The 24,243-nt window shown below is 42.6% G+C and overlaps 1 protein-coding gene across 1 annotated transcript; it reads right to left on the reverse strand.

Moving 5' to 3' along the window:
- Positions 1–40: 40 nt before the first annotated feature.
- MACROH2A2 (macroH2A.2 histone) lies at positions 41–18,597 on the reverse strand. The gene is made up of 9 exons (XM_082286653.1): positions 18,480–18,597; positions 14,848–15,081; positions 8,373–8,479; positions 6,956–7,153; positions 5,579–5,689; positions 5,117–5,216; positions 4,160–4,249; positions 2,322–2,496; positions 41–308 (listed from the first exon to the last, which is right to left on the reverse strand). The coding sequence occupies exons 2-9, from the start codon at positions 15,017–15,019 to the stop codon at positions 143–145; spliced, it is 1,119 nt and encodes a 372-aa protein (XP_082142779.1). The 5' UTR covers positions 15,020–15,081; positions 18,480–18,597; the 3' UTR covers positions 41–142.
- Positions 18,598–24,243: the final 5,646 nt, after the last annotated feature.

The raw sequence follows: 24,243 nt of genomic DNA on the forward strand, positions 1-24,243 counted from the left end.
ATTACAGCTCTCCATCAAGTCACAACACATCACACTACTACCACACTCCCTCCTCGTCACATTGAAAAAATAAAACCCGCCTCTAATGCTTTTAATGCTACTCAAGTTTGTTGAAAAATAAAGTTTCATTTGGCTGCCATTGCTACTTAGTGTCTAGCTTGGCCATTTCTTGCACGTAGATACCAATGCTTTCACTGTCGAAGAGCAGAAAGTAAATGTTCTTCAAGGAGGAAGAGCTGGTGCCGTCGAAATGGGTGGAAATAGCTCTGAGGGTCACCTGGGCTGCCGTCTGTTTTGGGAAGCAGTTTCTGTGTGGTCAGGGAAGAAAAGAGAGCAGGTGAGTGTTGAGCAGCAATGCTGAGAGGAACCAGCCAGAACTAGTCCAGCCACAGGCTGCTAAGATAGTGCCAGTTGCAGTTTGGCAAACCCCAAGGTTTTGATAGCAATATTCACCTGCTGCTGAATTAAGTTTCCTTGCTGGCATAGCTGCTGTTTTCATCTGCTGCTACTTCTTATGACCACACAACATTTTTTTTAATGCTTGCCCTTAGAATTAAACTTTTCCATGCCATCCTGGGCAGGCTAAAAATTTCAAAGAATGATTATTTTTTTAGCTGAAAACTGAAAAAAAAACCAAACCCAAAACATTACCTACTTAGCTGACTTGCTCACTCTGTCATTAAAATACTTTGCTTGGGATTCCTGTGAAAATAATTGAAATTACAACTGCAAGCCAAATTAAGGTCGAGATGCATTCATTCACTCCTCTTGATATTCTCTAACCTACAATCATATTTCTATTGTAAACCATCAAAAAGATCTGGCACAACTGAGGTATCCCATCTATTGCAATGTTACATTAGTTACATAGTTCCTAAGATGGCTCAGAGGAAAATGAAAATTCACAGAACTGATACAGTATAGTTCTTTATCTACTCACAAACCCAGCGTTTCCTGTGCAGACATGTAGGTAGCATAAAATGAGAGCAAAACCAGGAAGTCCTATTTGAAAGACTGCATTTTTTCAGAAAATTTTGAGGTCCTATGATAAATGAAGCGTAAACCAGCAGCACCCGGTAAGACTTACTCCCTTTTTCTGTTAGGAGGAGTAATTGTAAGAGCAACAGAGAGTGAAATGGAACAATGCAGCAGAAGAATCTGCACTAAGACTAATGGTCCAAGAATGGATTATTCTAGTTCTATGGTCTTAGAAGACATGAAGTCTAGAAACTTTTTCTATTGGCATTAAAAGCTACATTTCATTCTTGAAAGTTGCACTTTATATTAAAGATTGTTAAAACAATTTATCACATTTTGCTTTGAATGAAAACCATAAACAAAAACATCTGTATATTAAAAAATTGACTAAAAATTGCACTGTCCCTCTATTTATTCTTTTGTCCTGACCCATAAAAATATTATTTTGCTTTGCAGAGTGTGTAAAAATGGCACTTTCACCTCCCATGTATTCAGTGATATGTGGTGATTTCACGGATCAAATGCAGTTTTACTTTCATTTTATTCACTGTCAGGCCAACACAACTGGACTGTACTCTGTACTCTACTCTTTGGGCACTACTACCAAAATCAGTATGTACATTTCAAATTATTTATAAGCATGTGAACTCTAACACAATATAAAAACTTCTGCAGTTAGCAGGGCTTGTGTAAGATTTCTTGTCATCAGAGACCAACAAACTGTTGATTTAAAAAGAAAAAGAAAAAGAAAAAGATTTCAGGTTTCTTAATCAAGCACATTCTGCTTGCTAGTTATGGAGAAAGAAATGTGTAGCTTCACACTTGGTTTAATAATTTTCCCTTTTGAAAGCAGAACTACATTTGAGAAACACTGATTTTCTTCTGAAAGAAAAGTTTTGTGTGATAAGTCTTTTAAATATCTATTCTCAGGAGGGCTTAAGTGAACACCCCACATCCACGTAGCTCAGGTGGCATCGCTGTTACCTGCCTTCAGTATTATGCTGGTATAATCTTATTAGTACAAATGCAGGTTTAATAAGACTCCCCACAGCAAAATGAAGGGACACAAAACCCAAGGTGGTGCAGAGGAATGAAAATGACTGCCTAGCAGTAGACAACACAGCAAGCCCACTCAACTCTCCTGTGGATTGGCTAATTTCTCTTTATAAAGGCTCTCTGGCAGTTTCATGCAAACACTGCACTTCAGGCTGGATTCCTCTGGAGTAGCGCAGTGTCAGATGGCAGCTGCAGAGGCAGAGTCACAGAGCATGGGGCACCTCCCTGTCACAGCAGCAGCTCTGACAGCCAATTCCACCTCTGCTACCCAACACAGGGAGTCCTACCTGCCGCTGGGAAATGGGGGGAAAGCCACAGACTTCAACTTCTTGTCTTCTGCAGCTGTTAAGCAGTTCTTGACAGTCTCCTCGAGCTGCTCTTCACACTTGTCTGATCCCCACTGTGGGATGTGACAGTGGATGACAAACTTTGCTGCTAGGCCGCTAGACTGAGTAAGTGCAGCTAACACAAATGAAAATATAACATTAGTTTGGAACAGAAACCACCCTGCAATGACCTCCCAACCCAATGTACCTTGTTAATTACATTACCTCTCCAAAGGAATACATTTGGAATTAAAATACACCACAATGGCTCGCTTGCAATCATAACCTGTCTCATCATTCCTTTTGTGATCAGTCATTATCCCTTTGGAGACCAAAGAATCCAGGGCTCATTTAGTTAGCACACAGCTACTCAATAATGGTTTCTAGCTCTCTCATTCAGCACAGCCTCTGGGTTTGTTTTATGCAAAGTACGAAAACCTCACCCTGAGCACAGTATCAGTAATCCCCACAGACATTTCTGCAGTGCTGTCACAGAGTGCTTTTCGCAAATATCCTGCATCATCATCATTACAGTTCCAGAGTGTTGGGGAGTAATATTTAGACTCACATCAGAGCTCGGTAATTTCAGAAAAGGACGTGAAAATCAAATTTGTCCCCACCAGTTATGCTCAATCAGGAATCTCAGATTAATTTTTCAGAAAGCCTAATATTTTCCAGGACCTGCAGAGTCCACAGCATGGCATCAGTTTGCTTTTGTTGCAATTGTCACCATCAGCACCAATGGAAGTCTAGGTCTTGGTAATCTCAGGTTAAAAACTCTGAAATTAGCTGTGCAGGAAGGAATTAGCCCATGGATGAAAAACCTGGATATATTCACTTGTTTGACATCACAGAGGAATTCTGTTGCAGGCACAGAGGAGATCTGTGCTACTTAAATTTTAACCAGCTGTCTTAATAGCATAAAAGGAGTCTATCTTCTATTTGGGGAGCGATGTTGACAGAGAAAAGTAGTTTACTTTGACTTTATGGCATATAAATTTGATTTGATATGAAAGTGAAGCAGATTATCTTGTGTAAAAATTTCCCTATTATTTCAGGTTCTAAAACTATAAAACTCAATTAGGCAATTTCCAAAACTAGACTATTTAAAGCATTTATTTTCTTGGGTATAGAGATACTAAGCCAAATAAGGCATATTGTAACTTTTCTCCATCTGTCTTCCAGACACCTTCAATTGGTTTAAACTGTCCACAAAGGAAAGCACAATCTCAGGTCCCAAGCTATTCCCCGCTACAAATGTGTTAACCCTTGAAAGGAGCTCTCCTAATAAAGTAGCTGTAGTGCCTGAGCAATTGCTCTTCCAAAAAGCGTGCCAGTTCTGCAGATCATATCACATCTTCATTTGTGCTCAGAGTAAGGTAATTATTTGGGTTATATACTGTTAATCAAATATGCATAAAGAGGAATAATTTATAAAGTATCACTAAGTCTTCTTATGCCTCATATGTTAGGCTGAGAACTGTTTCTGATTCTCACTAAGGCTGCAGTACAATCAGGGTAGGAAAGATGGCACAAGATTTCCTTAATTTTTGGACTCCCATGGACAGAAATTGCCTAAGACAAATTGATCAGTCTAAAGACAGAATGTGCACAGCACACAGGTATCCTATTGTTTCTTTTTTTCCCTCTCAGCAGGCTGCCCATATCAGCAACAGCTTTGAAGAAACATTTACATCACGTAAACAATGACACATAATATCAGTAACAGATCAGAATGTCCAGAGAAAAGAACATATAAGATAAGCCATGTCCAAAAGACTGCAGAGTATCCTTTTTACCTTCAGCAACTTCTAAAGGTCCTTGAGATTTGCGAAGCTCTTTCACTGTTTCCAAGAACTCTTTCCCTCCAGCCTTTTCCAGTGCCTTGCCTGCAAGGACACAGAGCAAAAGGCCTTAGCTTCAGAGTATCATTGTGGATAAACAAGTCCACATTATTTAAAAGAACACTGTACACACACTATTCTGTCTCCCTCTATCAGCAGCAGCTGATGTTTGTGTTCACTACTCTGCCTAGACACAGATAAAGTTTACTTTTCACGATTTTGAAGAGCCCTGTATGCTATTACTGGAAATTGCTTTAATATAAATATCTGTAAGAATGCTATTTACTCTGACTTATGGCTAAAATAGCGTGGAGTGGGATTTTCAGGACTCAGATTTTCAGCCTCCAAAATGGACTCAACATACAAACCCTACGACTTGCTGAAACAAACACAGCTGGGATGCCAGTGAAGGTCTTGATGACTAAAAAACAATGATCCAAAAGCCTGCTACTAGATTCTGTGCTCCCTATGCAACAGACTGAATAGCTTTTTACCTCCCTCCTGCTTAAATTTCCGTATTTGTATAATCATATTTCCTTATTTCACATGAGCAGTATAATCCTACAATGAAAGTCATAGTTAGAAGTGCTATTAATATATAATTTTGCAATGTAATTTTCAGATGCAAATGTAAAAATAAGCCAATAAACACCTCAATATTAATTATTTACACCTTTGCTGCTCATGTGTTTCAACAAATTATCTGTGTTGTGCTTGTCATTAAGAAAAAGATAAATTAGTGATTAGCCTGTTATACCTAGTCAGATGCAGCCTGATTTTCAGAAGCTGTAACTGATATTTTATGCCCTGGGGCAGATTCAGGTGAAACAGGATGGGATCTCAGCAGGCAGCCAGTAGACCAGCTACTCTTCCAGCTCTAGATGTGTTTTTTCTGCATGAATAGAGCCTCACCTATTTCCTCCTTGAGGTCTATTTCAGCAGTTGTAGGGTGAACGATGCCTTCTACTTTCATGGAGCCAATATGGCTGATGTCACTCTGTGTCAGAGAAAGCTGAAAAATAATGAGGGGGGAGGGAAAAATAAATAGTAATCTGAGTGCAAAACCATTTTCATACCAAAAAGCTGAAGTGAAAGAAGGCTGGATTCAGTCTTTCAGAGAACAGTTATTTTATTCTATTCAGTATATGTGATTCTGACTTTTAGATTTTAATTAATTAATTTGCACACCACTCAGATTATTTGGTAATACGCCCACAACCTGGGAGCTTGCTCCAGAGGAAGTTATTGCTAGAAAACTAATGTTCTAACATCATGGTTTGAAGAAAAAAGCGCTGATTTTGGAAATGCTTTGGTTTAAGAGAAAAACATCCTTCCCTTCATGCTAAGCCCCAGTCTGTTATTGCTCTCTATTACCTTTTGTCCTGGCACAAGGCTCTTGGAGGACAAGATAGTGAAACCATCCCCAGGCCCATCTTCAGTTGTTGAATTTGAAGCTCCTTCTTTTTCACTGTCCTTTTGTTTGTTCTATTTGATGGGAGGAAAAAAAAGCAGGACTTCTCAAGGGAAACAAAATAATCAACATCTAGCATTATTCAATAATGGAGAGATTCAATAATACACTACAAATCTTATCTTTTCAGATCAATATATTACTCACAGCCTTGTAATCCCCTAAGATTATGTAACAACAGAGGTCTGCACTGTTTATATAATGCTAAATCAGTGGTTCATCTGAGGCATTACATACATTTGTAGTCACATTCAGAGGCAGGGCACCCACACCCATCTGTAGATTTACTGACAATTAAGGTTGTATTTATATGAGTGGGCATGTGTTAGTTTATTTTTGTTGCTAACAGAGCAGAACCTCATATTAACTCAAACTTAGTCACTTAGTAACCCAGTCAAATGCTCCAATTTGAAGAAAAAACAACTTTGTCATCTGAAAAACAAATGTTTAAGTCTCATTTATTAAATGAGAAAGCCTTCTTATGGCTTACCTCCAGGAGCAGCAAACCTACCAGTCCCAGAGGGCTGCAGGAGCATCTCCTCACATCTCTCAATATTTGCTTTAAGGTATGTCAAGATGCTACCACCTCCTAATGAGTCCAAACTCTGCATGTGCACAATTCAAAGTAAGGTGGTAGCTGAGACAAATACACAGAGACATCCCATTAAGCAACTCTGTTTTCTTTTTAAAGGCTGTTTCTGCATATTCTCAGCTATGGAACTGTATCAAAACTTTGAGGCCTCCGGAAAAATGTGCTTAATCTAAGTTTTAGAAGTTTAAGTCAAATAATATCATTTAACCCTACCCAATCAAAAACTCAGCAGTGTTTCAAGGTGCATGCTCTGAAATGACAAACCAAGAGCACTGATCTGGGTTACTGCTTTACCAAATTAATCCATTTTTGGATAGTGATAGAGGATGGGCAACCCTAAGGGAAACTGCAGTGGTCAAGTTCTGATTGATTAATTCTTCTTTTAAAAATCACTAACAACAGCACAGCTAAGAACACATGAAACAAAGAGCTTGTTGCAATGACATTGACGTTCCATGTCAGGACAAGTTCTCTGGACAGTGAAAAATCTTTAACAGCAACCCAGTAACTGGTACAAGGTTGAAGGCATGACATCTCTCTAGTAGAAAATGTTTTAGATCACAGCTTCCTTTATTTTAAAAGCAAGGGTTCACTGCCACAGAGTTAGTGTGGAGGTAAGAGATTCTACACAATTATCAAGAAAATATTGCAGAGGGTGACACGGAATCTGTACCTGCCCTATGTTTACCTTTTTGGATGTCCGGGCCTTGGTAGACTTTGCCTTCTTCCCACTCTTTTTGTTTACCATGGATTTCCTCCCCTTCTTCTCAGGAGCAGGGGAAAGGATGGTCTCAGATTTGCCTTTGGCACCCCGCTTCTTGGCTAGAAGCTCAGGCTGAATCCTGGGCAGGACACCTCCACTTGCAATAGTCACACCTTTGAGCAACTGCAAGGAGAAGCAGCGTATGGAAGCATATTACAGATCCTCTTAGTCTGCATCACCAAAAAACTATGAGAGAAACAATCCACAGTAACAAGGAACTTGGCATGTGACAGCAAAGTCAGCCAGCACATCCTGGAGAATTCTGTTGCTGTACAATCCCTCTTCCAGTGCCAGTCTTAGTGCAAACCTGTCCTTGGTGATTCACAAGCAGTAAATAAGGGTAAAAAAGAAGACTCTCTGTGGGCTACTTAAAAAAAGGACTGCACCACAGCCCTGCTCAGAGGAGGACTGGATGCAGATCCCTTTGGCAGGGAAACAGATGCAGTCAAAGCAAGGAAAAACTCCAAGGATTTGGTTTGCAGAGGGAAACAACAGGAATGGGCTGTGATACCATGTAGAGGACAAAGTGTGGCTAATTCCTAAGAGACAACACTGGATCTAGATCCCAGTTCACAGGTCACTGACCAGAACCACAGAGCTGGGAAAAGGCTGGTAGTGTTAGCATACTTTTCCTTCTCTTCTGGCCTGTTTTGAATTTTTACTCCACTTGACTGGAAACAGAGCCACATGACTTCACGGGCACCATATTTTCATTATTTAAAGCAGTCATATTAAGTGCAGGAGTATTCAAAGTGTGAATGACATCATCCATCTTCATACAGAGGAGAGACTCTGATGCTGACTGAACCTTTTCCGCACCCCTGAATAGTACAATCTGCAGCCCATGCTGTGATCTCTGTCCTCACTCAACAAGTCTAGCAGAAGTGATCCCACAAGTGATCCCAAGAGTCAGAGCACTGAAAACCACAGTTTGGGCAAACAGACAGGAAGACAGCAATAGCAGAGAGCGAGCCAGATCCCTACCCAACATGGACCTCACAGCCAGTGTAATAGAAAACACACATATCTACAGCTGTTGGGAAAAGGCCTTGCGCATTTTCTTTAAGTATTGAATGTCCCTGAGGAAAAAGTGAAGCATCAAGTCTGCTTGCTTCAACAGGACTCATAGGCTAAGAAGAACCAAAATTTATGTCCATAAGATTTAAGATGAAGTATCTCAGAACCTTTCTTTTTGTTTGCTTTTATTTAAGATGGCACTATCTTCTGGTCCAGTAACTACAATCTCGTTCGTGTCTCAGACTAAGCTGTTTCTAACCTTCCCTGGTAGCAGCTTCACTCAAGCCATAACACATAACTCCTACACGAAAATGTAAACAGGCACCTGATTCAGTTCCTCATCATTTGCAACTGCCAGGAGGATGTGTCTGGGGGCAATCCTTCCTTTCTTGTTGTCCCGTGCCGCGTTTCCTGCCAACTCCAGGATTTCGGCTGTAACACATCAAGATAAAAATGAGTAACAAAACTGCAGCTTAAGTACATGCTGCATACACATTTTTACACTGCTTCTTAATATCCATTTACCTTTTCAGGGACATTTCCAGATTTAAAGGGTTCTTGCTACAGAAAGGCAGAAACCAAACCCCACTCAATGTATTTGTAAATTTAGATAAATCAATTTGTCCTTCCTAATTCCCTAAAGGATATCTAGGAGAAAATATGCTAAGCTTGGTTCACATAATTTCTTTTAAGAGCCCCAAGTCAGAAATCTCTTTCAAAAAGGCAAAAAAAACCACCTAAAAAAAGGTACATCAGCAGTCCAAAATTTATCAGCAGCCTGTGACAACAGAACAGTCAAGCATGCAGTGAAACACCCAACCTGAAACAGACAGCTCTGATAAACAGCAAAGATTCTCAGGACCAGGGAAGATGAAGACTGAGGTGCATTTGAAGAAACACTTGGAAAGCCAACACACCTGCCAGGCACTGCTGGAATTCTGCATTAAAGGGCACTGAAAATCTGTGAGAAGCTTCATTTCAGAACAAGATATGAAAGGTTTGACTCAGATGCAAGCAGAGACAACGTGAGAGCTTCAATGCATGAAATATTGATACAAGGGTCCTTCTTCATCTCTGGGAACAGGAGGTCACTTCAAAGGTAATTTCTCTAAATTACCAGTAACATTTATACTGTAACCAAAGTCACTGAGGTTTTCCTAATAATTACAGAAATACAGACACATCTTCCCAAGTTTATTCGGACTGTAGCAATCAGTATAATTCATTAGCTTACGTAGTTTGGCCACTACTCGGAAGTTATTTTTCATATAAGAACTCTACTGAAACACTGAGAAGGAAGGAGAAGGGATTTTTTTTTCTCCAAATAATCATAAAAATCATATTCATACTTTACTTCAGTATACAGTGTCCCTGTCATCTGGTTTTTGGGTTTGTGTTTGCACAATATGGAATATGAAAATTACAGCCAATCAGTATTATCCTATTGATAACTTATTGATGTCTTAATGACATCCTACTCCTTTACATCAACTACACAAAGAACAATAACTATGATAAAAAGAACAACTTTCATGAAAAATCTAGTGGAAACGTACATAATGTTCAGCTAAAATCCAAATGATTTCAACATGAGGCTTAGCTCTGGCTCATGGGAAAAATACAAGCTTTCAATTCCACTCAGAACAACAAAATTATAAACTTGTCTTCCAGTATTCACTACTACACAGCATACATATTTAACTGAATGTTGGAAATACAAATGCCTTTTTTTAAAATTTACATGCATATTCACAGTGAATTGTAAAAGTTAGGGCAGGAACCTCTCAGCGCTAGCATTTCCTAGTCTGTCCTGGATTTTAAAGGAGGAAACTGAAAAGAGATCCCGCATGATCCAGCTATTTTCACCCCCATGGGCCTGGAAGTGTCAGACCCTCTCCCAGACCTCTGCCAGTGGAGCTAATGCAGCAGCAGACAGAAGGAAGAGATTCCATCCATTGTGCAGACCAGCAGAGAGCAAGAAAAGGGACCCAGGCTCCTCCAGTGGGTTTTGCAGATGTGTGCTGACAGCAGAGGAAAATTGCATCAGGGGGAAAAAATCCAGAAAACAACACATACTTACCTGTGTGGGAACTGAAGTTCTTTCAGGTGTGCCAACAACAGGCACATCCTGCTACCTGTGTGCTCACCCCACTGCCCCAGGTTTGGGTCCTTTGGCCAGCAGCATCCTGATGGTGCACTCTTAGTCCTCTGCCTAATGTTAAGAGCAAAAAAGGCAGAACACTCAAATGCCAGCCATCCATCCCAGGACACCGGGAAGAAGAGAATCCAAGGCAGAGGTGACGTATGGCAGATTGTGGAATATGTATATAATTTACCAAAGGATGCCAAACATTTGCATAGGTAAATAATTGCCTTGCCTCCTTTTAATGAAGGTTTCTATGCATATTTTTTCTAAGGGTGGAGGCAGGGACTCATAATATTAAGAATATAAAATGGCATTTACAAAATACAATATCAAAACTGGAAGCTTCAGTTATCACATCCTCTGCTACAATAACAGATCCCTAAAGAAACTGCCTTACATTTCATGTAGAAACATCTTAACATCTGAGGTTACCTAAATTCTAAGAAGACTAGTCTGAGTATATAGGTCCTGTAATAAAGTCCTGTGCCATAACAAGCTCTCTTGGAACTGGGCATCTTGATATTCTCAGCCATAAGTTGGGTTTACTTTCCGCACTCTCAGCACCAGGCATTAAGAATTACATTGAAATCTCAAATAATATTGCTTCCTGCAAAAGTCAAAATCCACAAAGATGCCTCCACATCAGAAGTTTAAATTCAGACATCTTCAGAAAAACATAACTCTCTTCCAGCAGACACAAGCAGCAGCCATGCTATGACCTGAATGGGATTACATCTTGTCATCCTGTGACATACAGGGAAAAAGAGGTTTCTTTAGCTGATGGATCAGCAGATTTGAAATGTCTGGGAACTAAAGCATCCTAGCCAAGCCAAAGGTATTTGTTCAGCTGAGCTTTTGTGAAACTGGACTGCTAAGAAAGGTCTATGAGAATTACTGATAGCAAATTGAAAAGATTTTATACAGGTTATCTTGTTTTCCACCTCCCCTTTAGGATAAGTTGTGTCAGCTCCTTTTACACTACCACACAGAAATCTAACAGTAATACTTTTACTCTACAAAAATGTATTGGATGATGGAGTCCTTGGTCCTCCATTTGCAGGTGAAAGCTATCTGCTGGATTTGTCTCTGCATGGCAGATGAGCACAACAGGCAGAAGAGTATTCCAGGTGATTCCTGTGAAGGAGGAAGCCTTTGCTGGTGTTGTATTCTACCCTAATTTAGAGAGGATGGCTTTCCATTGAGACCTTCCATGAGCTCCTCTGACCAGCACACCACTCACATGACTTGTGTTGATGACCTCCTCATCGACAGGCATCTGTATTCTCTGCCTACTTTTTGGGAAGATGCCCTGTAGGACATATGCAGTTGATGTTTGATTTAGGTAGTTGTGACTGCAGTCAGCCCTATGCACACTCAGAGCATGAGTCTGTTGCAAAATCCATCAATCCCATGGGACTCATGCCAATTTTTCACAGATTTTGAACTCTGAAGCCAGTGGAACTCAACCTTGTTTCAGCAAACACAGCCTTCTGGATAGAAATTAAGCTGCAGTTTAACAATATGATTTTCAAGCCTAAAATGTAAAACAGCATAGAGAGATTAAAAAGAAAGGTTTAGAACAGTGATGAGATCTTCACATTAGTTGATCAGTTGAGGTAAAAGTACCTCTTCCTCAGATACACTGTGGTGATTGCTGGCATTTTAATGATGGGGTTGATAAGGCAAAGTGCAGATTTGGGTTTGATAATGGCTGTGAGGTGCTGCCACAATCGATCTTGCTTACAAAGGAAAAAAACAGGGATCTAGTATCTTGTGACACAGAACACATACCAAAGCCAAACAGCAGGGCTGGTCACTCACAGAGATGTGCTGGTCCATGCCAGGCCCTGGAGGAATGCAGGCAGTCAGGTGGTTCTGATCCTGTTTGACCCTTCCAGCCTCATTCACCTTGCCCCCATCCCAGCCATGACTTGCTTTCCCAGCTCCACAGCTCAATCTCCTTTCCCTGGCAATCCACACCGAGACTACTACCTCAGCTGCCTTTCCTGGACAGTCACCATTTCTCCTGTCTACTCAGGCTCAGTATTCCTGCCCAGGTCCTTCATTACCAGCATCCCCTCCATCCAATCCTTGGCCTATTTCCTATTTTTTCAACTTACTCTCCAGCTTCCTGGCAGAATATTTGGACACTCCTTGCCATTTATTTGCCTACTGGCCATCAATTCAGTTCTCCCCACTAGCCAGATCTATCCCTGGCTCTAACATCAATATTCTCCCATAACCACTGTCTCCCCACAATATTATGATCTGGGAGCTGAGAGAGGCTGGAACATATTCAGTGAGGACCAAGTCTTCAGACATTTTATCTGTTAAAATCAAAGAAGTCTCCACTAAGCATGAGCAACCTGTGTTTTATCAAAGTTAGAGCCTGGCCAAAGAGAGCAGATTTCCCTGAGGTGAGAGAGACCACCCTTCCCCTTTCATAAAGCATCAAATCTCTGCTAAAACACAGAGAAGCACTCAGGGCTTTAGAGGAGAAGTTCTCATGAACGTTTTGACATAACACAAAAAATACATTCGACCTGCTTCTGTGAAACAGCTAAAAAGTCATAGTCTCTTACTGACACCCTCCCAGATTTAGCCTGAAGCAGTTCCCCTGCATGCAGCCTTTCATCCCGAGGAACCACCATTTCACAGCTGCAAGTCCAGGAGAAAAAAAAATGGCATTTGTAATACAAAGATCAGATAATGTTAAGAAAACTTACCAGTTTGACATATAATGCCCCCTTTGACAACATCCTTGGAAAAACCTATTTTGTTTCTGCAGGCTTCCCAAAACCATTTATTCACACATAATATTAGGAATAACTAGATCAGCAGGGTTAGATGTTGCAACACTGTTTTTTTGACTGAACTCTCCACCTTTGTAATATTTCCAAACAAAACCCTGGACAAAGCACAGGAGCTTTGGTTTGGAAAGAACACAATCCACCAGCAATAGATGTTTGCTCAGAAACATTACTCCATTCTATCACAATACATACAGGAGTTTTCTGCTGAACCAAGCAGCTGAAAATAGCATTCCCTTAAAATTTATGTGGACTCCCAGCCTACACCTCTAGCAATCTTCTTGCCTGGTTGACTACACATTCTTTTTTTTTCTAAAGCAAAGTGTAGGCCCACACACAATCCACTCATTTCAGATTAATGATTTAAATTAAACTGCACTTACTACCCAGGAGCAGAGCCAAGACATACATTGTTCTAGTTCAGGTAATAGGCAAACAGTGCTGACCACAATTCAGTCTGAACCACAGAAATGCTGCACATACCAGATGTGCTGCTGACAATTTATTACTGCACCTTGTAATAATTGCCACAGCTCAGAACAAGCATCTCCAAATGTTTATCCTAGAAATATCTCCCTGTGGAGTAGGAAAAGTAAAAAAGTATTTCTCTCCAGACAGAAGGTCAGCAGAGTCACAATGCAACACATTATGTTATAAAAGTTACTGTGATTTCTCCAACACAAGCAATACTTTGTCACTCCAGCTCCAGAAGTAGCCTCAGGGGAAAAAAAAATTGATTCTCATCCTGGAATATACCGCCACAAACATGGAAATTTCTGCAATGTGCTATTAGGCTTCATCATAAATTCAATTTTAGTAGTGAGATTGTGAAATTAGTGAAATTTAGTAGTGAGATTTCAGATTTTCTCCATACCTTTGAAAGAAAATAATGCTTTTTTTTTTGTCTGGTAGTGAGAACAAGCTTCATGTTCTTTTTCAAAGAGAGTGGAGTTTACATAAAACCTGTTGCATGGACAACCAGGCTCCATGCAAGCTTCTTCATGCCACTTTGGCAATAAACTACACTCCTGAAACACAACTCACTCAACTAATTCCATCTAGGCTGTGACTCCTCACAGATTCTCTAATGCACCTCAGTCTTGATCTGTAACCCCTGAGTAACCTGAACCAGAATCCTCTCTGCACCGTGAGTTCTAACAATTTGCTAAAGTCCTATTTTCCATAATTAAACGAGAAACTCAGCAGATATGATCATAGGACACTCTGAAATGTTTCTATACAGAGCCACAGTATATTGTATCACCATGGGATCAAAGTTCAGTTTCAGAAAGGCAGGAAAAAGAAAACGTGGGGCATGGGGGAAGATTTAAACCCTGGAACACCTTCTTCATGCACTTAAGCAAAGCAAAAGGGTTTTTAAAATATGAAAAAAACCACCTTTACATTTCATAACACTTTGACACTGTCCTTCAAGGAGAAATGCAGCCAGCAGGACAGTTTGCTCACTTAAAAAGCACAATAGATGTACCAGGTGGGTTTGCTTTTTTTCCTCCTGTTATTCACATTTATGTGTATCAAAAAGCCTAATTAATACCAGTTTTCTCTGGGACAGAAACTACTAGATGTAACTCTTCACTCTGCAAAGCAATAAAAAATAACCCTTCCAGCTAGTGACCAATCACGGTGCTTCTAAAGGAGAGAATTTCTGCCCTCAGCCTCTCCAGGAAACAAATAACCTCCTTAGCATTTTCAGCAAATTTCAACAAATCCTGCACTTGCAGAGCCTGAGTTTCAGGAGTCCTCCACATATTCGTATCCCATCCCATGGCTAACCCTGGCTTCTGTGTGTGATGAGCACTTCCAGGAGCAGGTTCTAGGTTTACCTGCGAGGTACTCTATGACAGCTGCCATGTACACTGGTGCTCCAACCCCGATCCGGTACTTGTAGGTCCCTTTCTTCAGGTAGCGCATCATCCTCCCCACAGGGAAAATCACCCCAGCCCTGCTCGAGCGGGACAGTTTGGACATTTTCTTCTTCCCGCTCCGCCCTGACATCTTGCAGCCTTGTGCTTCTTAATTTGCTGGTGGTTCCCAATGCCTTGCTCCAAATCCAAGGTCTGCAAGAGAAAACCAACAGGATTGATGAGAAACATCATGCATTGCTGTTGTTCCAGAAACAAAAATCCAAACCCACCCTCAATGCCTGTTAAAGTGCAGGCATTACTCATTAAAAGTTGGATAATTGGAATATTTGCTATAACTTCACTTTTGAACAGCATTGTCAGTGTAGCAATATCAGGAGCAAAGAAAACAAACCTTGTCTTCTCTGCATTTTTCCGGCAACAACAAGATTACAGATAAACAGAAAACAAACCCTGGAATGTGCCACTCCGCTCCAAAGCTGGCATGTGGTCACAGTTACACCCCTAGCTCTCACTCTCAGTCAAATAATGTTTGGAAAAGTTTTAACTCTGTTTACAAAAATTGGTTTTAACTTTATTTTGATAGCTGCCCTGGAGGCCTGGTTACTCCTCTGAAGCAAACAAAGGGCAGGTCTGCCACAGACGGTATTTCTGTCAAGGAAGACACAGCTACTTCCCTCCCAGCGTTCACTCACTTCAGTGAAACATGGAAACACAAGGAAGGAGACACTTTGAAAAACATTACAATGACTTTAGGTGATACTGCTAAATTTTATCATAATCTTTTCATTTATGATATCAAGGATATAAAATCAGCAGGGATCTATAAAACCTTGGCATGTCCTCATGTATCAGCCAGACAATTTTTTCTTTCTGTGTGCAATGTATTATGTGGGCATGATAAGAAAAATTGGGAAAGATTAAGCCAGTAAACCTATCAGACACAGACACGTCAAAATTGGTGTTACTCATCATCCCACTCCGGGTTCCCTGCCAACTGCCAGCTTGGAATCACGAGTGGTGGTAACAGAGCTCAAAGGGAAGGTGAAAAGAAGTGGGGAGGCATGATACTGGTCTTCAGAGATGCAAGAGGATACTGTGAAGGTGGAGAGAGGAAGCGTTCCTTGTATCAGTGACTCTTACAGAAGCTGTATAGCAGAGGAGAGAACAGAGCATTGGACTCGGTCAGACAGGGAGGCAGCAGAACCTTCCCAGCAGGACAACTTTAGAACAATTTGAGAAATCACTTGAGCAGCACTGGATCTGCCTTGGGACAGGAGGCTGGACAAAGCGATCTTCCAAGGCCCCTTCCTCAAAGAAACTTGCAATTTGTGACAAACCCTTTATAAACTTTCAATTTCACAGTAATAACAACCCTTAAAACGCCTCCTTTTCAGTTTGTGATAGCTGACATCCAAATAATAAACCTAGGCTGGCAATTAGGTTTCTAGCCATCAGAGGAGCCAATTTCTGGAACAGCCTTCTCTTTAGAGCAATAACTCATTTTAAAGTGGAACTTAATAAATGTATGCAGTAGGGTACAAACAGGTTCCTGCAATACTGGCAGGACGGGTCCATCACCCAAGAGTTCAGTCCAGCACTGAAATCCCACTAGAGAGCCATGCTGAAAAAGTACATTACATGTATCAAAATCATATTAAGCTAACCTCTCATGTATTTGTTCCTATAGCATCAAATCCAAATTGAGTGAAAATCAGTGGAAAAAGGCAATGTCAAGGGATTACATCCACAGAAAATACCATTGTTGCACTTGATCTCCATGATAGAAAATCAAAACATATTTGTATACAACTAATCACACTGCTCTGGGCCATGATGTTGCATAATATAAATTTATGTTTAATTACTCACTTCTGGCTCATCCTTCTGCTGCATCACTGAACTTTCCACCCCTGCCTACTCCTTCATTTTTCCCTTCTCTCTCACAGAAAACCTCTGCCATTATTTACTCCCCTGCTACCAAACCAACTTTTGGAAACCCAAAATATTTTCCAAATGCACTGCAGGCTATGTTTGCAAAATTCTGTGACACCCTAAATACAAGATGTTTCAAAACTCTGCTAACATTGTCTCTGCTTTGCAACTTACATGGACCAGGGTGTACTGAGAAGCAACAAATACAACAGTGTGCTTTTGTCTTGTTTTGACTCCTATAGGAGGCAATTTTTGGTAGGAAGCCAAGCTATGGCACAGTCACATCAGGACCTGGACAAAGAAACATGCTGAGAAAACTCCTGTGGACCTGGACAAAGAAATCCTGGAGAGAGGAATCTGCCTCCCTTGCAGGAAGGGGCACATGAGCTCAGGTCTGCCACACTCACCTGAACTGCAACCAACAGGTAAAGAACTACACGTTGAGCACTGCTGTCCTAATTGTTCTCTTTTGACTACACAGCCAAGCCTCAAGGGCTTATCAGTTGAAAAGTCTACCCACACTCGTTCCCTCCCTGCCAGCTGATTCATCATCTCTATGTTTCTCCTCATGAAGGGCAGCCTCCATTTAAAAATAAACCTGTGCTGTTCGTGCAAAGTCCATCCTTGCTGAGCTGTGAGGGTTGTGTCTATATCAGGCTGCCATGACATCAAGTTTGGGCAATTTAAAGCAATTATTTTCCCTATCCCTTAATCGGTCACAGCACACTCCCACTCTGCCATGACTCCAACATCATTGTGTTGCTATGGGGGATTGAATAGCTACCACATTTCACGGAGCTCTCTACAATATGACTGCAAGCAGGACTTTCCTCTGTTGAGTTTTGCCTTCTTCAGAGCCCGAGACAACCAGTGACATTTTCCTTCTGCCTCCTGGAAAAATACCTAAGAGTCCACCTTCCACTGGACCAGCTCCAAGCCCCATCCAACGCAGCGTGGAACACATCCAGGGATGGGGCAGCCACAGCTTCTCTGGGCAACCTGAGCCAGGGCCTCACCACCTTCACAGGGAAGAATTTAGGGAAGAGTTCCTTCATAACATCTGATATAAACCTCTCATTTTTTAGATTTAAACTATTCTCCTGCATCCTGTCACTATCTGCCCATGTAAAAAGTCCCTCTCCCTCTTTTTCACATGCCCAATTGAAGTACTGAAAGACTGCAATAAGGTCTCCCCAGAGCCTTTTCATGCCCAGGCTGAATATCCCCAGCTCTCCCATCCTGTCTCCTGAGCAGAGGGGCTCCAGCCCTCGGAGCATCTTGACTTCCAAACATTGAGAGCACTCGAACTCAGCAGGCAAAGACTGAAATAAAGGACATGCAGGACTATCAGTACACCTGCACTTCCCTCATCTCCAGCTGAAGATCTGTTAGGAGTTGACAGACATTATACCTTGGAGCAGCTTAGGCTCCACATTCATTTACAAACGAAATATTTGTGAAAAATTGAGTAAAAGACCTAAAGCAGTTGCTGAAGGAATTGCTAAGGCACCAAAGCACAAACATAGTGCTATTCAGGGGGCAGGTAGGGTGTCTCCCGGACTCCAGAAGCACACACACACAGAGCCCATTCCCAGGGAAAGAAGCTTCCCGAGCACCCCGAATCCCCGGGGGTCCCTGCAGAGGCAGCTCCCACTCACAGACAACAGCGGACGACCCCCACGGCGCCGCGCGGCTGCGAGGAAAGGCCTCGGTATGCACCCACACCGAGTCTTTGGAGCCCGCTGAGAGCTGCCGAGCTCGGGGGGTCACCGCGGCCATCCCCGGAACCCGCCCGGAGCCCCCTCAGGGCCCGCCCGCCGAGCGCCATTGCCCCGCCCCCCGCACGCCTCGCCGTTGCCCGGACACCGCCGCCCCGCCCACCCCCCCCCTGCTGATTGGCCGCTGTGGCAGCCCGGGCTGGGGAGGGAGCACGGTGATTGGCTGTGAGCCGCTTGATCGACGGGAGAGGGGCAGGGGGAGCAGCCGGGCCGCGCAGGCGCTCCGAGGTGCAGCGGAGTGTGTGTGTGTGGGGGGGTGTGGCCGCCGGCATTCCCGCGCAAAAGCTCCCCCCTCACACAAACACACACACACACACACACACACATACCACCCCCCCCCCCCGCGCCCTCAGCGAGTGCCGCCGCCGCGGAGGCTTCGCCCCCTGCCCGCCAAGGGGCGGCTGTGGCGGCAGCCGCACGGACCCGGAACGGGAAGCGCTGCGGGGGCCGAGAGGAGGCAGCAAGCGAGGAAGAGCCGTCCCCCCCACCTTACCCGGGGCCGGCCTCGCGCGCGCCGCCGCTACAGCCTCGCGCCCCCCCTCCCTTTATGGCCGCCCCTCACCCGCCCCTCTCACGCCCTTTCCCCTCCCGGCCTCGGCCATGGCTGGGCCTTCCCGGAGAACGGCAGCGGCGGCGGGAAGAGGAGGAGGAAGAGGAGGAGGAGGAGGTGGGTCGTGCAGCCGAGGAGAGAGGGAAGGAGAGGAGCAGGGCCTCGCCGCGGCCCCTGGAGCCCCCGCGCCGCCGCTCCCCTCACCTGCCGGCGCCCGTCGCCGCTGTCGCCGCCTCCTCCTTCTTGTCTTCCCTTCCTCTTTTTCCTCCCCCTCTTTTCCTCCTCTCTTTGCCTCCCTTACCCTTTCCTCCCCACTTTCCCTTTTCGGCTCCCCCCGCCCTCGCTCCGCCTCAGCCGCTCTCCCCGTATTGTATGTTTCAATGGCGATGGCGGCTGCTGGTGAGGGGGGCGGCAGGGGTTTCCTCCCGCTCCGCACATACCGCCTCTAGGAGGAGTCACTGCAGCCCGGACCCGCTACAACCCCCCTCTCTTGGCTGCCGCCCTCCTCGCCCGGGCCCCAGGGCTGCAGTGGGGGCAGGAACCCCCTCCCCACCCAGCAGAGAAAGGGCCCCCCTGACCGTAGCCCCCGTGGGCTTGTGGTAGCCGGGAGCATAAAGGCAGAAAGCCTCCCATCCTTTCCCAGGGTGGAGGAGTTCAGAGATGGAGAGGTATCAAGGCAATCCCAGATTGGGCTAAAGCTCAAGGAGTGCCTGTTTCTTGTTACAGAGAGCCACCCATCCCTCTATCCCTTTGGCAGGGTGACCTGTGTGCCTCGCTATGGTGCCTCTAACCCAAATATTCCAGCATCCCCAAGCCGGCTTGGAATGGCCGGAACAAAGAGTGCTGGCAGCTCTTTGTGTTGTCTCGTGTTGGAGCGTTCTGGGTGCTCGCAGGCTTTCCAACTCACCCATGAGGGCTGCAAACTTCACTTCCCTTCTGAATGGAAGCTGAAGGTTTTTCTTTTCTTCCCCACAGTCGCACAGATTCAAGAGCTGGAGCTCCAAGAGACACAATAAGCGATTGTGTTATGAATCTTGGCAGTGCCAAATCCGTGAGCAGAGGCTGGTGCAAACAGGAGAGTACAGGGCTATACCTCTTTAACTCAATTCAGGTATATTTTTACATGAAAGTTAGTTTGTATCATTATTCCTGTACAGATATTTTACATCGTTGCACTGATTTAGCTGTAAAGACATTTGGGGGCTACTGTAATGCACTAGGAAATACATTATTAACACAGACCACTCCTCACTTGCACTGTTACTTTAGGAGGGTGGCTGGGAACAACAGAGAGAAAGAACCATTCATGCTTTCAGCATTCTCTTTGCCACTGTAAAAAATGATAAAAGATTCACCACTGGAGTTTGGTTTTTGGTTCTGCCAAAGTAAGCAATTTTGTGTCTGCATAGGACTGGATTTGGTGGGGAAAAAAGCAATAGAATATTTCCCCAGGTTATGTTAATTGTGGATCGCACCATCTCATGAAGAAAGAGGGCATGAGTTCAGGACCTGTGTTTTCCTGGACTGCAGTGTGACCTTGGGTAAAATACAGCTGTATTTTGACTGTCGTTAAAATGGAAATAAAGATATCGTTTCTCTTTTCAAACACTTAGTAAGAGCCTCAATGCATTTCTGTGGATTAATTCTTTGGAGTCTGTTCTCTTTGCCACTTCTTTTTGAAAACGAGGTCAAGATGCTTTGAGACCATAGGAGAAAAACTCGTGTATATGAGTTTGACTTACTTTACATGTAAGAGGAAGCCTTACCTAGATCTTGCCCACTGAGAGTTGGAATTTAGCAAAGGAAGAAGGTATCTGTAGGCTTGTCAGTGTATTGAACCATATTAGGAGGGTAGGAGGAAGCTCAAGAAGATTTTCAACTACTAAGCATAAAAATGAATGACAATGTAAAACCCATGTGAAAAAGGAAGAAAAGCATTTACATTTTTCTATTTCCAGATACAAATAACTGTATCCAATAACCCGTACAATCATGCATGCGGTACATGGGTTTTTAATTAAAATTAATTTGAGATGAGGCAAAATAAGTATCCCAAGTTTTTGAAATATTCCCCATTCGTTAGAGTTTAACATCAAATAGTTGCTGTGCGATAAGAACACAAGCATGTGGGAGGTCTTTCAAGGAAAAAAAAAGTCTTTATGTGAGGCAAACTTTCAACATTAGGAGAACTCACTCTGTTTGTAACAACATTTTTCTGTTTATAAACATTCTCCTGAAGGAAACAGGAGTGCTGGAGAAGTGTGAGAGAGGACATCGATGATTTTCACAGTGTAACACTTTCAGAGTCAGTCATAGATGTCTGAATTTTAATGCCAATTTTCCTGCTGTTGTGATTCTTAATAGTCTCACCATAAACTCAATTTCCCCTCTTTATGTCTCTAGTGGCTACAACCTATCCTTAACATAAATATTAACAGCATTACATGGGATATTTTAAGTTGTTTCAAATATTTCTGCAAGATTCTGAGTCACTTTGTGACACAGTAAAGAATTTTTGAGTAGAGCAGATCAGAGCAAGGCAACATTGGAACAGTTACAAGGTGTGCATTGTTCCGCAGTAACAGCACCCTTGGAACCAGCTGCTTTTTAGAGCAGGCAAGAGACTTTTGGTCACAGTACCTGTATGTTCTTGCTATTTAGATGGAGTTGTTCAGGGAAGAACTGTTACTAACTATCATTTGTGCCATGCTGGAGTCAAGGAGAGCTTTCCCCACTCAGCAGGAGCGGGGCGTGCCCTCTCTAGGTTGTGCAAAGACCATCTGCCTGTTGCCTTCTGAGCTCAAATACAATCTGTTACTTTGTCAAAATAAGCAACACATCTATCAGATCATTTATAGCCTGCTGCGTGCCTGCCTCCCCAGCTATGGGGGAAACAGCCTGTTTATGGCACTCTCATTTTGGGGCAGAAGCTGTTATATCTCAAACACTGTAATGAATATTTCATAGCTCCAGAACCCAGAGATAGGGCTTCGCTCTCGCTCAGGCTGGCAGGTATTCAGGGTCATGCTGGCAGGACAGGAATGCCAAGTACTCCAAAAGCTCTATTTTATGGATGTATATAATCCAGGAACTTGATCAAATCAGTGTAGGCATTGCCCTGTCATTAGGAAAACCAAATACAATCAAAGTTGATGTGTGTCTATATTATGGTCATAGAGAACAGCTGTAACAACCAAGTTCTGCAGCTAATCTGTATTTCTGTAATGAATGGGTTTCCCCATTTTTGTGCCATTTTTTAACCCTTCCTCCACCTTCCATATTGCTTATGTGCTTGTTATGCCAGTAGATTGGGTACAGTGGGCTAAAGAAGCCAGAAAAACCACATTCTAACTTTCTAGAAAACTCTCCTTTAGTAGTACTTTCTTAAATTAGACCATCCCACGTACTTTAGAATTTAAAGTCTTCGTGTGTGTCAGATTCTGACATGTTGTTTAACGTAGGCTGATCAGCTGCAGTCACAGGTTAGCTATAGTGTGTAAGCCAGGGGAAAGGTCTTTCCTCCCCAAACACCTACTGATTCTAAAAGTTAAATGTAGCTTAGTAGCTTAACAAAATATCAAAAATGCCTTTTCATCCTTTAAAAGGAGGTTTTAATCCTTGTTACTTATCATTAAATGCAGCTATGCATACTGCAGAGATCATTGTCTTAATTATTCCTTAGTCATATAAGTAAAAATACTAATTGAATGTTTAATCATAATCAACATGACCTTTTTTTTTCTTTTTTCTTTTTTCTTTTTTCTTTTTTTTTTTTTTTTTTTTTTTTTTTTTTTTTTTTTGGTCTAATGGAGATTTACAAATACATCTTTCAGAATAAAGAAAAATAAGGTAACAAACCCCAGAAAATAACATTGTTTGCAGCTGAGGAATACATTGTAGGATCCCTCTCCACAACTCAGAAATAGTAGCCAGAAAGGGATAGGGAAAATTGTGGGAATCACGAGTACATAATGGCTTCTCCAAAGAATTAGAACAGGTCAGGACTTCTAGCTAAGGAAACAGTGGTGACTTGAGAAACGACTGATGCTTTTGGCTTGGTGCTCTGTGCCTCCCAAGGATTGCAATTTTTACATTAACTACTAAAAAACCTATTTCAGTTTCTGAGTTTGAGGAAAGCTGGATGGATAAAGCGATAAATTTGTGAGTGGTGCTTTTGGCAACAGATCAATATGATAACCAGGCACTGCCAAGCCAAGAGGCAGACAAGCCTCTATCTCTGTGACTTTCTTAAAGCAAACTACTTGCAACAATGTTTGAGCATTTACTATAGCACAACTTTTTAGTGCAGAAAGTGACACGTTCTTTGTCTGGGGACTCCTGATGCAATGATTTGGGTTTGGCATTTGCAGAACTATTTGTTTGTCAGAGCAGCACAGATGCAGCGATGTGGCATTGCACCGTTTATCACTGAGTCACTCAACTACAGATCCCTCCAGATCTGTACTGAATAGATCACATTTCTCACTTCTCATAGTGTTGCAAAGGGATCTTAGATCAAATTGACTATTCTTGTGCTAATAAGGATGTCTGTCCCTTTGCTGTTACACCCTTTGGTGTAGTTTGAAGCAGTGACACATTTCCTTTCTCCTCTGGTAACACAGACAAGCACACTGTCTCCCTTGATAGGACCATTAAAGCTCCAAGTTCTTTTCAGAGCAGCCTCATAGGTCAGGACAGCACAGCACTTCGTGTTTGCCTGCTTTCACAATTGTTCCTGAGTTTGATTTAAAGCAAGACAATTTACCTCATTAGCTATTTTTTCCTGCTAATTGCAGAGCCCTAAAGGAAAAAAATATCTCAGCTGTGTCCTATAAATAAATGAAAATGCTTTGAAACAAGCCAACCTTTGGGTCTCACGTTTTTCTGAAGCAGGACACAGCAAACCTCCAGAACATTCATTTATTGCACAAGTGCAAGATTTCACTACTCTCCCAGGGCAGAGCAATACATATCCAGGAGCCATCACTTTATAAAGCAAGAGTGACCTTGAAGCCTTAAGGAATGATAAAAGCCAAAGTTTCAAACACATTCTCCATTCCAAGATGGATCATCAAAACATGTTTGTTTTCCTAT

The sequence above is a fragment of the Coloeus monedula genome (genome assembly GCF_965178545.1).
Source record: "Coloeus monedula genome assembly, chromosome: 8".
NCBI lineage: Eukaryota > Metazoa > Chordata > Aves > Passeriformes > Corvidae > Coloeus > Coloeus monedula.

Bases quoted from the DNA above. Each gene is read 5' to 3' on its own strand.
- MACROH2A2 (XM_082286653.1), bottom strand. From the start codon at position 15,019: ATGTCAGGGCGGAGCGGGAAGAAGAAAATGTCCAAACTGTCCCGCTCG. The intron at 5,690-6,955 runs GTAAACATAGGG...CCCATCAAATAG, and splicing joins AGGCCCGGACATCCAAAAAG to AACAAACAAAAGGACAGTGA. The intron at 2,497-4,159 runs GTAAAAAGGATA...CATTTGTGTTAG, and splicing joins ACCTTTAGAAGTTGCTGAAG to CTGCACTTACTCAGTCTAGC.